Here is a 15,098-nt window from a genome sequence, read left to right as displayed (position 1 = left end):
GCAGTTGGGACGGTCATAGGATTTAGATATATGGCAATTTCCAACCCTCCTCCCCATTTTAATTTTTACTCTCTATTATATTATAATTAATTTATTTTTTATTTTAATTTTACCTGAAAAACTATACATGCTCCAACCACACTTCACATTCTCCTCTCTATCCCACTTATTTGTTAATAAATTTTGGATCGTATCGGCCAAGTTTTGACCCTTAGCCCATAGCCGAGTTTCGGTCCCCAACCCGTAGCCCAATCCTGGCCCTACGTCAGCCTACAACAATATCATTATAGCCGCATACTGGATACTCCCGCGTCCACTCAAGATCCTCTCCTCATTTATAGTAAATTTCATCTCCATTAATGGCAAATCTCATCCACATTAATAATAGTCTCATTGGCACCATGCCGCCATCAAGAAGCTCCCGTGCAGGATATCTAGTCTTATTACCTCGCAAATGCACAACGCATGCATGCAGGAAAGTCTCCCTTCATTCTATATAAATCAACTCTCCTTAGAGTCAATATATGTTATTATTTAGCCTAATGATACTTTGTCAATTTATTTTTTTACTTATTAGAGCATCAAAGTCCTTGTAGGTGTCAACCACCCTTGACGAATCAACCATTAGAATCCATTCCATTGTGAGCTCACGTCCAACTATCCTTCTGGGCCAAAAGAAACAAATTTTAATTCTATTTATTTTATCTCATTTGTAATTTTTATATATAATCAAATACATTTGATAATCAAATATTCGCATACAAATAAATATATAATCAAATATTTACATACAAATAAATGTATAATTGAATTCACAAAATAAGCAAATATTCGGATACAAACAAATATATAATCAAATACACAAAATAATCAAATATAATTAAAACTCAATACTTTAATATATACAAAATTTATATAAAATACATAATATAAACTCAGTTTGAAGAGGGAGTCGTTGGATGCTAGAGAAGAGAGTCGTCGCCGCTTTTGCTGCTCCTCGCTAGTGCTCCTTGCGGCCGCCTTTTTCACTGCTCCTTGCCGAAGTCGCAGCTATTGCTCCTCGCCGGCCTTTTCTTCAACTTTCAAATGCTGCAAAGAGCCGTTAGAGTCTTCTTTAAACCTCACATATAGTAGTTGGAGAAATGTAGGCAGTAAAAAATTATTCCTCAACTCTAAAGAGTCTTTTGAAGCTTCGGAGAAAATAGCTGGACAGAGAGGCTCGTTAGAGAGGTATTTAGCGATTTTCTCAAAATTTGAGTTAGGGAGGAAATTTTGCCTGTGTTGGAGATGGCGTAAGTAAATGGTTGATATAATAAAGTTTTAATAAAATATATAAAAATTGTGAGTGGGCGTGAAAAGATAGTTTGGCTGCTTTTATTTAAATTTAAATTTAAAATAAATCATGTTGAGCAGCCAGCCAGTCAGTGTTGCTTAACCGCGTCTTGCTTTGCTTTTGTCTCCGCCCACGCCTTCAGTTTCTTCTAGATAATTGATAATAGTCTAACAGAGAAAATGGATAGATACATCCCAAATCCACCCGGCGCCCCCACTTCCACGGTTCCACCTACCTTGCCTTTCGCCCATTCCCACAAAAGTCTCCTCTTCTTCCAGTTCCACCGCCGCCGCTCATCTCTTTCCCTGCTGCTGCTGCATCCTATTAGGGGAGATGTTTGTTAATCAAGATAAGAGCAGAAAAAGTTAGATATGGGAAGCATTTCAGATGTTTGATATTTCTAACGTGTTTGTTAATTTTATTTGATCATTTCTGAAAAAGGCCTCACGTGACCTCTTATCTCCCCCTTTCAAGATAAATTTATCCGACATTTTTTTTGAATAAATTTATCTTGCTCTTTCAAGATAAAGCTGAATTACTTATCTACCCCTTATAAGATAATTAATGCTATTTAGTGCATTTTAAAGATTTAAATTTATTAAAAAAATTTATTTATTTAACTCTTATAATTAATATTTTTTAATATATTTTTAAATTATTATATGTTTTGGTAATTTTTAAATTTAAAAAGACATTATTCATTTCATTGATTTTTAAAATTTAAATTTCTCTCTCTATATAGATTTTATTTAACTCTTTTTAAATTTATTTTTGGACATGAATTTGAAAAATAAAATATTATTTTTAATTTTAATCTTAATTTTTTTGACAATTCATATTAATCATAAAATACTATTTTAATTATAAATTTGATAACAGGGATATTTTGGTAAAAAAAAACCCTTATCTTAGCGCTTATCATATGGATTAACAAATACATGGAAAGAAAAAATACAATTATCAGTGGATTCTAAAAAATTTAACAAATAGTCTGATAGAAATCTTGAAATACTTCCCGATCTTATCTTGATCATTCCATATCTTGATCAGAAAATATCTCAATCTTATCTTGATACCACCTTATCTTACTCATTTTAACAAGTGATCCCTTAATAAATTAGTTTGACGGATGCTAGTTCACTTTACTGTTATGCTATTTCACTCTACTACAAGTACTAATCATATTCTGTTATGGTGTGATTTTACTATATATATAATAATATAATGGAGCGCAATTAGCAAAATATTAAATCAGAATAATAGCACCATTATTATTATTATTATAACCAGTTCTTTTAATTTTATTCTAAAAATATCTTACGACTTTTTACCAAGTATCTAATTATAAATTATTATTATTTTTTAAAGTATGAACTTTTAATTATAAATACCTCATTAAAAGCTAATGTATATATTTTTAGAGTAGGATTACATGAATATTATGTCTCTCTCTCTCTTTTTTCTTCTCATTCCATCTATTATGTCCAATGATAAGTCCAAGCCAAAAGAAAGAGACTCACAACTCTATTAAGAGATCGAAAAATTAGAGTGATTGAGAGACCAAGCACCTAATTGACTTTAAATTGAGAGCCTCGAGTAACCTTTCTTGGAAGTTTTCTCCGACGTCACTAAGTGAATCTTTTGAGAGAATTTATAAATCACTCAATCATAAGAAGACTCTTGCTTAAGAAACTCTCATGAGCTACCCAAACTCAGAACTCTTTCCCAACAATACAAGAAATCCTTCCAAAATAATACAAATATCGAGAGATCTAATATCTAGATATTATTCATGAAATACCATGAAGAATAAGTCAAACTTATTTTTGATGTGCTTGTTTACAAATTTGAAAAGGCATCCGATATGTGTTGTTAAAAAATATATTATTATCTTTATAAATAGAAGAATTCTCCAATAAGATATATTCAGAACTTTATACTGATTATAGTTTTTACTTTCTCTGCATTCTACACTCAAACTAAGATATTGATTTAAGTATTGGAGAGTTCGCACGAAAAGTCACTTATGCCTCTTAACTAATTTTTTTTTTTTTTTTTTGTAGATCACTCGTATATTCCAATCAAAATGTTTGCCCATTACAAACAAATTTATTGTTATATTCATTATTTTAAGAACAAAAAATGTCTTCTCTTCATTTTGAAAATATTATTTTAAATCTAAAAAAATACAACACAGTTATCTTAGAGTAAAAATTCAAAAAAAGGTACAATGTTGAAAAATAAAATTCTGAAATTCATAATTACAGTGTCATGTTACAATTATCAGTGTGAAGTTAGTTTGTGAATGTACAAAAGTCTAAATGACACACACTAGTTATTGAAATAATACTCCAATTTATTATGCTTTTTGACATTGTGGAAAAATTAAACTAACAAATAATAATAATCCCGAATGTTTGATTTATAATAATATATCAGTGATATATAATTTAATTTAAATTATTATAATCATGTTCTCATTGTGTTGATCGTTAAATTCGACATTCAAATAGTCATTTAAGACCAATGCACATCTCCAAGGTAAACATTGGGGGTGGTTTGACGTTATTATTAGATTTTTGAGTAATCATGGCGTGTGTTGTGGCCTCAACTTATCTTTGATTCCACTAGGTTCAAGGAATTTTAATTAAAAACAAAATAATAATAATAATAATAATAATAATAATAATATTTAGCACCCTCACTGGAGCTGAGCTCCTCCTATATTAATTAATTAATAAATATTTGTAACCCTACCTAGTCCACTCCTCGTCAACTCTCAAAAACTACTTTTGAAGGGAATAGCTCTTCGATCACTGAAGGACTAAAAGGGAGGATGACGTGTCGTGAAACGATTGGCTGAACCTGCGAAATCCAGATGTCTGTGTCTCCCTCATATGAATGAAGGACTGTATAATAGATGGAGCAGGGCAGGCAGCGCGTTGGGGGCATTGACATTGGACGGCAGGTGGCAAGAGAGGGGAAGAAGAAGAATATGAGTTATCAGAAGGTTAGGCATGAGGTGGAGACCTCCTACTACCCTCCACCAGGTAGCTTCATTCACTTCATCTCCAACCCCCACGATCCATCCTCCATTTCAACCGTATGGATTTTTCATTTACATAATTATTATGTCTCTGCGTGCTAATAGGGTATGGATCAACAACATATCCTCCCCCCTCGGCGCCACCGCCGCCGCCGCCGCCGCCGCCCTACGAAGGCTACCCTCCTCCTCCTCCTCCACCGCCGCCCGTAGGATACCCTTACCCACCACCACCAGCAGGAGGATATCAAGGCTACTTCAATCAAGGCTACCCTCCTCCACCCCAACCCCAACCCCAACCCCACTACCAGGTCTACCACGTCCAACAGTACCAATACGAAGATCATACATCCTTCTTGCGAGGCTGGTATCTTTCTCATCTCTCCTCTCTTTAACTCCCCAGAATTTTAATGCTTTCCCCCTCTTGACTCTTACTACTCTTCCCAAATTAACAACTTTCGGGGATCCTTCCTTCCCCTTTTCATATAATTTTATTTTGACTATGGCCTGGCCAATCCCCACATCAAAAGGGAAAATCTGATTCACTATTTTTTGGCTCTAGTTTTCGGGAAATTTGATCTCAACATCATCATCATCATCGTCTTAAGATTCTATTCGTCTCTCGAACTACTATCTCTCATAGAGATTCTTTAGAATCCATTAGATCAGTACTTCATATTATGGATGAGACTCGTGCTGTTTCCTTATATTTGGACTAATCGATAAGTTTTGATAACATAAAAAATGGAGGTTCCTCTGTATTTTTGAACAAATTGGAGGCTCAGAGATTTATTACTATGTTAGAAAGGGTGGTTGAACAACTGCTTCAGGGAAATTGGCCAATAGGTGAATGACTTTCTTGTTACTGCCTTCTGGAAAATCTATAAACATCTATACCATATCAGTATCTTCAGATGAATGAACCTTCTCTTCTCTACTTCAAATACATAATGGTGATAGTGAGATAGTTATCTGGGTGGCCTACAACACATATATGCTTTTATATATTACAGGCAGGTCTAGATTAAATTCTAACAGCTATGGTTTAGTATACTTTTAGTGCTCAAAATGTGCGTGGATCGTATTAGAGCAGTGAACCAGGTTGTTACTTATGCTTCATGGAATATGGATCATTCTAGTACATGGAACAACAGCAATGGAGCATGACACGTGTTCTAAAACGTGGCAATGGAATGAACGTATGTTTGCCAATATCATCATTAGAACTTAAGATTCCTTCAAAAATATTTTCTATTGCATTGAAAACAACACTATGTTATTAGGTAAGTCAAGTAAATAGTATGACAATTAAATGTGCAGCTATTCTGCAGGAAATAGTGTTGAGACTCCTACAATAGCAGGATAGATATTTGATGGATTCAGTTCAGCAATGCATACGGCTGTTGGGTCTTGTTTACATGAGGATGGTACTAATGAATAGCAAGGACTTTGGACTGGATAGAAATATCTTGACGACAAGTATAACAAATGAATAATTGAGATATTCAGGTCCTTTAGAATCCCTCTGTGTGCCGATCAAACAAATTTGGAATTGATATATATTTGTTTTACAAGTAATGATACTACTACTAAATGCATAATTTCTCCTTGATCCCTAACTTTATAACAAGTGTGAGAGTTCAGCATAAAAAAATTACTTTGGCATTTGTTGTGTGCAGAGTTTATTATGCCAAGATAAGAATTAGTGGATTTAATTTGCAGGGAAAATGTTGGAGATATATGCTTGTATTATTTGCTAGTGTTTTCTGGATATTGGTGTAATTTTCACTAGCAGATATGTTTACCCTGAATTTTTTCTATGGGGCTATGGGAGCAAAATTGAATTTTAATTTCTAAGGGAAACTTTTTCTTTTTTCCTTTGCTGAGTGACTTCCAAGGGAAAGCTTCACCCTGCAGTTATAAAGACTACTTGGTTCTCTGAAGATGTAGAACACCCGGTTTTGTGGTTCATTACATGTTAATTATATTCAGTTCTTGTAAATGCATAGGTGCTCGAAGTACCTCGTTGCATCATGATTTTGTTTAAAGCTTGTTATTTTGATATGATAGCTCATTGACTTGAGGTTTTTAAAAAAACCTGCAGTTTGGCCGCACTTTGTTGCTGCTGTGTGTTGGAGGAATGCTGCTTCTAAGCAGGTGTGTGTCTTATTGTAATTTTCATGCTGATCGTAAATCTGCTTCCTACACCTATTGGCCTTGCCATTTTTCTGGAGTCTCTATATTTTGGTTCTTAAGGAGGCTGTTTTATGAGGCATGCATGTGCGATATCATTCCTAGTGGAGTCGTTGGGTGTGATTCTACTGTTTCCTGAATTTGGTAAACATGAGCCACTGACATGGTTTGCACTGGCCTGGTAGTCCTTGGCACGGTATTACTTGCCTCTTTCCTTTCCAAGGTTTTCATCGTGGGCAAGAAATGAGGAATGGATGTAATTTATTATGATTATTAGTTAATTACTGTTGTTAGTGTAAAGTCCCAAATGATGCTCTGAACAGTTTATTTGATCGCTAGTTTTCTTAAGTAATAGGCACAGTAGCCTCTAATCAGTGTTAAAAGAGTATTTTGGAAAGTGTATTTCCCTCCAAATTATGAAGAACCTTGAACTCTCTAATTGATCTTCCTTAATGATATACATATACATCCTCCCCTGGAGTGTAGATGTGTCAATTTGAGCACAAAGATGTCAACTTGCTGTGAAGGCAACAAAAAGCCTTAGGAAGGTCAATTAATTGAAGAGTTTTCATTGGGTAAATTGATTCTCATTGTTTGTTTTGCCTATTACCTTCAAAGCTAAGAGCCGCTGCTGCTGTTGAATTTCTAAGAATTGATTGTAACTTTGATAACAGAAAATTAAAAAAAAAAAAAAAAAAAGTGGTCTAGATTTGAGTGCGATCCTAGCTCGACCAAGTTATGTACGGAACATTCTAAAGAAATTTCATACAGGATTTGGAAAAGATTGCATATGAGACTTTGGGGCAAGACCCATTTCAGCTGGTGCGCAGTATGCACTGAGATGGAAGAACTAGACAGTACACTCTTATCAAAAATAAACCAAAATTCAATCAACCAGCAATGATTCACTAAACAGAAACAGAGCAGGATAAACCCAGCACACAAGACACAACACCAGATATGCTCAGCACGACGGCACCAAATATGTTCTCTCACACACGCACACACATGTATTCGAACAGGAGCAATTAAATAAGTGTGATCCCTAAATTGCAACATTTGCGTATTGCCAGTACAGGAGGGGTGTTCAACGAGGAAGTACCTCGCGGCCACTGTTGACTGTAACGACCAATAAATAAATAACAATTATGCTGTTTGGGTCTGTATGAAGTTGCATAGTATCGGATGGTTTCACTACTACACTGACCACCTGGTTCCTAGGAGTGGGAGGGACAGAAAAGAATTATTCATCCCCAACTAGGTTTTTCAACATTCTTGGTGGAGACACAATTGAAGGTCTGTGTGTTTTGCATTATGTTTTATCCTTATAAACGCTTGATTTTCAAATTTGGCAAAATTATTTGTTTGTTTTAAATCTGTTGTTTGTTTCTTTGACAAATTGTTTGTTTGTATAATATACAAATTATACAAGAAAAAGAATTTTCAAAATTTTGTTTTTGATGTATAATTTGTAATTTGTATTAATTTTTTTTAATTTCATTTGTATTAGTATAAATATATATATATATTTTTTTTTTGGGGGGGGGGGGGGGGGGGCGGAGTCAGTTGACCCCACATTTATACAGGGGATCTAGTTTATTGATATCCGGTCCGTTTGTAAGTGGGTTTGGGCCAAGTTTAGATTTAACAAGTTGGGGTCCAGCCCATTAACACCCCTATGAGGATCAGAGAAAGACCAAAAAAAAAAAAAAGTATATGATGTACCGACACCGCCCCCCCCCAAAAAAAAAAGAAAAAGAAAAGAAAAGTGACGTAATGGTCGTTATTCTCTTCTGAAACATAAAGACAATAATAGACTTGCGTCATTTGAATAAAGAGTAAAATGGAAATGGTACTATAAATTTTAATAACAATAAAATAATAATTATATTTTTTATATGAAAAAAATAGAATTTTAGTTACTATTAGCACAAATATGATAAAAAAACTATGACAAGAAGAGGTGAATTGAGGTTTTTTTTTTTGAAAGATTAAGATATTCAAAATTTTCTCTCTCGCTCCACTACCTAGTTATCGAGGGAGACTAGAATTGGCAGAGAGCAATTTGGGGATTATCTTGCTTTTCAGACTAGAGGTAGAGGAGGAGAGGAGACATGATTGAATGTTGACGATTGATGGTGGTGGAAGGAGTGTGATTTTGTTCACCCCCTTTAACGGGGTAAACATACCCCCCCCCCCCCCCCCCCCCGGCGGTTAGTTTTTACTAGGGGTGGTGGGTCTTTCTCCTTAAGAAGCCAAATGCAATTTTGTTCACATTTTTTAACGGGGTGAACATAACTCTTGTTACTTTAGGGTTAAAAATCACCTTTTTAACTGTAATGGTGTTTAGTCAAAATTGGCGAGCTGAATATAGCGATATTCTTGCGTGCATCTTTGAACAGATATTTTTTACATTGTTTCACTTGATTTTTGTTAGTAAATGGGCGAGATTTGTGTTGAGTTTCTTTGATTGTCGGTGTTTAGATCATCTCTCCACCGTACCGTCTCTTTCTCTACCACGTCTCATCAATCTCTGATGACGTCTCTCTGTTCTCTTTCTTCTTCAGCCGCACTTTGTTACTTCTGCTTCTCCAAGTAAATGCTGCTTTAGTTTTAGTCGACTTAACGCTACGCTGTTGATGTGTTTTACAATTTTGGAATTGAGAAATTTTTAACTGTTTTCTTAAAATAATTTTTGTTTTATTTTTAAGCAACTGGGGAATTTTATGTTCTTGAAAATATTTTGTTCTATTTGATGTTAATTTAGATAATTTCTCGAGCTTGTGAATGATCACAATGGCACATTTGTTTTATTAAAGCAGAGTGGGGTTGTTTTTGATAACTGCTAGCTGCTAATTTTGAAAAACATTTTTAGTTTGAGATGAAAATTTTGAGAATCCGATTTGTTTTTGTTTTGTCCAACAGCACACCCTATGAGTTACGATTGCCAAATGATGTTTGATTTGTGTTGGCGTGATAAAAATAGAAGGGGTTTTACATTATTAATACTAAAGTCATACATGGCAGTCCTTCAGCAATGCCTTTTTTCTCCCTTAGCGCACAAATTTTTGGTTAGAAACTAATTTAGTATTATTTATTTTTAACAGACCATATTCATCCATACATCAATCAAGAGGAATATTCAATAAATTTATAAGAGTACATTTTTTGTTGGATTACTAATCAAATAATTATGAGTTGTTTATAATGTTAAGAATAACTAGGGTATAGTAGTAAGCTTCATGCATATGCATTTTTTTGGGTCTTTTGATTTTGGAGTTTAACTGGTAAAATTGTGTTTTCGTCTAGGAAATGAAATATTGAAATTTTGGAGTTTTTGATTTGTTTATTATTTGGTTTGATTAGTTCTTTCACCTTTTAAGTACTGATTGATGCTCCAGTGTTTGAATATAGTGGCTTGAATACTGTGATCTGATTGACCTTATTTTTACTATGCAGACAAATAACCCGTTTACAGTCATACCATAGTTAAATGTCTCAATTAATGGGCAGCACTGCAAGAGAGATTATAGTAGATCTCTATTAAGTAGTGGAATGGTGTACCTGTATGTAGTTTTGTGTCTGAATGTATTTTTATGTAGCTTTTAAAGGGATTATAGTTCCCACTATAATGAAGAATGTAGTTATGTTTAATTTGATTTGAATTATGTTTAGTTTAATTTGATTTGAATTATGTTTAGTTTAATTTGACTTTCCTATATATTTTGATTTGCCATCTCTAATAGAGTTTGAATATTGATGGTTCATAGAAAGCTTGAAATTTCTATTTGCATATATAGAGTAAAAATCCATAGTTATGAGTTATGACCATAAATAGATTTTACTGTAGCTTTATGTAGAAATTATGGATTGTTGAATTTGGCTTAATTGGAAAATCGGGATTTATAACTTGACTCTTCTCAATTAGCTATAAAAATTTGAAATCCTATTCAGCATTCAAATTCACAGCTAAGAACATTGATTCAATTGGTTTACCGGTAGAATGTTAGTGAGTCTTAAAATCTGCATTTTTATTGTTCATTTGTGAAAAAGTACTCAGATGCATTAAGAAATATAAAATTTTGGTGGGGTAGTGATGTGGCAAAAAAATTGTACACAACTAATATCCCAATATGAGAAAGAAAAAGTACTACACCTCTAATATAATCTCTGCAGATTACACTCATTGTATACTTCATTTTTTCATAAATCTTTAGTGTTAAAAGTGATTTGTTCGGTGTAGAATTTGGTGGGTGGGTGGATGGGTTTTTGTTATTTTGTCTGGAATCTGAATATCTACCCACCAGTCGTGCTTAGATTGCAGACCTCCTGAGTTCAAATCGCCAAACAGTAAATGTCAAATAAATTATCGGATAAAAAATGAACACCTGGTCAAGTGTGCCATCAAATAAAGTTCCTCAAGGCTAAGTTGAAACTACGAATTAACAAGAACCAATGAAAAACTAGCATTCATGATTTCATAACAAAGCCATGACATGAATACAAAAAGGACCGACTTTAAATACTTTTTAATTTGTAAGGTACAAATCAAAAACAATCCAACTTGCAAAGACTCGTAACAATATCGAGACTTCATAGAAATGAGCTTAGGATGCGTTGGCCTTTTTCAGCTATCTGACCAGTCCCTTCGCACGTGCAATTTTGTTTAGTTCGTTCACCCTAGCAACTTTAAAATCTGAACAGGGACCAAAGCTAAAGAAAAGAAAGATTTTTCAAGGAATTTTTGAGTCTCGAGACATAACAAACCTTACACTTAGTAACTTTTACACTTAATGAAAGATAATACGAACCTCTTCGTTGATAATTTGAAAATATATAATATATGTGAGATCAATAAAAATAATAGATAAAAGAATAAAATAAAATTAATTAGTAACTTATATTTAGTGAATCACTGTTTTTTAACTTACTGTGTCGGTTAATTAATGAAGTTTGATGTTGTTGACGAACTCGGTAAACAACTCTTAGAATTATTTGATTAGTAATCTGATAAAAATTGTACCATAAATTTACTGAATATTCCTCTTAATTGAAGTATGGACAAATATGGTCGGCTAAGATCAAGTAATACCCAAATTAGTTTCTAGCTGAAAATTTACGCGCTAAGCGAAAATAAAGGCATTGTTGAAGGACTGTCATGCATGCATGTATGACTTTAGTATTAATTAATCATCATGTAATTAAGACCCTTTCTATTTCTACCACGCCAACACAAATCAAGCATCATTTGCCGATTGTAACTCATAGGGTGTGCTGTTGGACCAAAAAACAAACAAACAAATCGGAGCCACAAAGTTTTTAACTTTTACAAAAAATATTTTTTGAAATTAGTAATAAACGGTTATCAAAAACAATCCCGCTCTACTTTAATAAAACAAAATGTGCCACTGTGACCATTCACAGGCCCGAGAAATTATCTAAATTAACATCAAATAGAGCAAAATATTCTCAAGAACATAAAATTCCCAGTTGCTCAAAAATAAAACGAAAATTATTTTAAGAAAACATTTGAAAATTTCTCAATTCCAAAATTATAAAATATATCAACGACGTAGCGTTAAATTGACTAAAACTGAAGTAACATTTACCTAAAGAAGTAGAAATAGCAGAGTGCGACTGAAGAAGAAAGAGAATAGAGAGACGTTGCTGGAGGTAGAGGAGATGTAGTGGAGAGAAAGATGATGATGGTGGAGACACGATCTAAACACCAACAATCAAAGAAACCCAACACAGATCTCGACCATTTACTAACAAAAATCAAGTGAAACAATGCAAAAAATATATGTTCAAAGATGCACGTTGGACCGTCCAGACCCAATCTTAGCCTTATCTTTAGGCCTCGGCCCAGTGCAAGCATGTCACGGCATCATTGCAACCCCACTAGATATCCACGCGACCGTCTCAGATCTCATCCTCATTAATGGCAGATCTTATCTACATTAATGAGGGTCCCGTCGCCACCATGCTACCACCTAAGAACCTCTACGAGCCGGATAGTCACTCCCATCACTCTGCAAACGCAAGACGCATGCATGCAGGAGGACATCACCTCCTCCTATATCAACCAACTCTCTTCAGAGCCAAGGTATGTTATAATCTCTGACTTACTGATACACTGTTTCTCCTTACTCTCTTACTGACTCGAGCGTCGGAGTACTTGCAGGTGTCAGCTACCCCCTGATAGACTCGTCGTCGGAGCCTGCGCCCCTCTTCCGATCTTCTTCTTTTGGTCAGGAAGGAACACACGCAAACAAATCGTTAAAAGAGAACAAAGAGATGTCGGAGCATTTCCAAACAAAAAACTAAAATAGGATTTACTTGAAGAAGAAATAGAACAGAGAGACATCACTGGAGGTGGATGAGAACGTGATGGAGAGGAACAATGATAGTGGAGAGAGAGATGTTGCTGTTGGAGGGGACACCAGAGGACCAACACCGCCGCTACTGTTGCCAGTGAGGACGCTGCTATTGTTGGTGAGAGAGAAAGAAAGAGAGACAGTGGAGATTAAGAGAGAGAGAGAATTAAAAAGATTCCAATGGGCGAAAATATTGCTATATTTGGCTCACCAATTTTGACTAAACCCCTTACGGTCAAAAGGTGATTTTTAACCCTAAAGTAACGAGGGTTATGTTCACTCTCATTAAAAGGGGTGAACAAAATTGCACTTCAAGAAACCTACTCACCATGTTTCCCTCTTTTTTCTCTCCCCTTCTTTTGGTCCAGCAATCGTTTCTCGCCATCGTTGTCTTTCCTATCATGTGTCGATCGCCACTGCATTCTCCCTCATCTTGAAGAGGGAGAATATAGTCGTGGTCGACGCATGAGAGGCAAGGCAAAGTGGCAAGAGGCAATTGGTGGAGCAAGGGAAAGGGAGATAAAGAAAAAAGAAAAAATAGATGGGTGGGTGGGTTTCTTAAAGAGAAAGACCCATCTTTAGTGAAAATTAATGGGAGTTATGTTTATCCGGTTGAAGAGTGAACAAATTCGTATTCTATAAAAAGAGAAAAATTATTATTATTAAATATTAAATAGTAATATATATATATATAACATTACCCTTAATTGTCAAACATTTATTACATTACTTTCTTAAGCCAATTAGTTGTATGTTTAAACTCTGACGTCACAGCTCTTTCATTTATCCAAATAAATGTTAACTTATGCCCTTAGAAAATAAGTTGAGTTGTTGGATAAGTAATATGTTAGTGTCAATTTGGTGGATTACGAGTTCAATCCTTATTTTGTGTAAGAGTCAAAAGTTTAATTTGTGATTTACTTGTTTTAGCGTAATCGAGGGCTTGAATATTGAGAGACGCATAAAGATAGTCATCTTAAATGTTAATTTATTAAAAATATTAAAACTTTACTTAAATCTTACTTGAATTAATTTAATGAAGCAACTAAACAATTTTTCTTATAAGAAGAATAAGGTGTGTGTTCTCACGACGTAGTATGATTGGTTCTCATGTAGCAGCACTCAAGGTGTGTGAGAGAGCACAGATTACAAGCGCAGCTGATGGGGCATCAGTGGGCCACGTGTCCTGATTGTTGTGATCAATAACAATGAGCTTGGGTATGAGAGCGCGTATCCGAATATTGCCCCTACCACTAAGCAGCTAGCAGTCGTCGAGTGCCATGCAAGTAAGAGCGGTTTTAGGTTTCTCTGTGTACTCCAATGGAAAACATCTTCTCTCTCTCTCTCTCTCTGATTGCATCCGCTCGATCCTCCTCCATGGAGCGAATTTAAAGAGAGAGAGAGAGTGTGCCCAATCAGAAGAAAAAGAAAAAGGAAAAACCAACCCCCCCCAATACTCCACCCCACGCCAAAACAAACGCCATTGAATTCATCAGCAGAGGAATCAGAGCTTTTTCAACACCTGGACCTTGTTCTCAGTCACCAGCTGCTCACCCTCCTACCCTCTCCACCTTCCATCCGTCAATCGCTCTTTGGATTTACCTTTCCAATCCACTTGCTCTCTCCATACAATATATGGATGATCAAACCGACGCCAACTCCAATGCATATTTTTGATTCTTTTTAATCGAGGCGGAGGAGGGTTTTGCAATTACTACCCCGTCCACTATCCCTCCCATATATATCATCATCCACATGCAATGCATTGCAAAAGAAAGAGAAAAAAAGAAAGAAAGAAAGTAAGTGAGGTTGAATGAGCGTCGCACAAATGTCATTCCGACGGGGGAGGTGGCACGGCCAATTAATCCCCGTCATGACTACAAAAAGCCCACTACCCTTGCCTTGGTTTTTCCATCCCCATTTCCCGACTGCCGAGCGTCGCTCATTAGTACAACAGTGTTTGTTGTTACCCAAACAACAAGAGAGAGAGAGAAGGGAAAGTAAGTGGGTGGGGGAATTCACAGGAAAGAGAAAAAAAAGCCCTAACCCTCTTTACACCAGTAGCGAGTGAGTACTACTACTAGTAGTACATATATAAAAGATAAGAGAGCAGAGTGGAGGGGAGGAGAGGAGAGGAGAAGAGATGATGAGG

The 15,098-nt window shown here is 35.2% G+C and overlaps 1 protein-coding gene across 1 annotated transcript; it reads left to right on the top strand.

The window, feature by feature from the left end:
- Positions 1–4,224: 4,224 nt before the first annotated feature.
- Positions 4,225–10,290, top strand: LOC127803954 (cysteine-rich and transmembrane domain-containing protein WIH2-like). Its single transcript, XM_052340627.1, has 4 exons — positions 4,225–4,383; positions 4,485–4,743; positions 6,481–6,533; positions 10,029–10,290. Exons 1-3 carry the CDS (start codon positions 4,254–4,256, stop codon positions 6,527–6,529), a joined length of 438 nt encoding a protein of 145 aa, XP_052196587.1. The 5' UTR covers positions 4,225–4,253; the 3' UTR covers positions 6,530–6,533; positions 10,029–10,290.
- The last annotated feature ends 4,808 nt before the right edge of the window (positions 10,291–15,098 follow it).

Source organism: Diospyros lotus, chromosome 6 (assembly GCF_014633365.1).
Source record: "Diospyros lotus cultivar Yz01 chromosome 6, ASM1463336v1, whole genome shotgun sequence".
Classification (NCBI taxonomy): Eukaryota; Viridiplantae; Streptophyta; class Magnoliopsida; order Ericales; family Ebenaceae; genus Diospyros; species Diospyros lotus.
The sequence above is the reverse complement of the archived record's forward strand: the minus strand, read 5'-3'. Positions and strand labels throughout refer to the sequence as shown.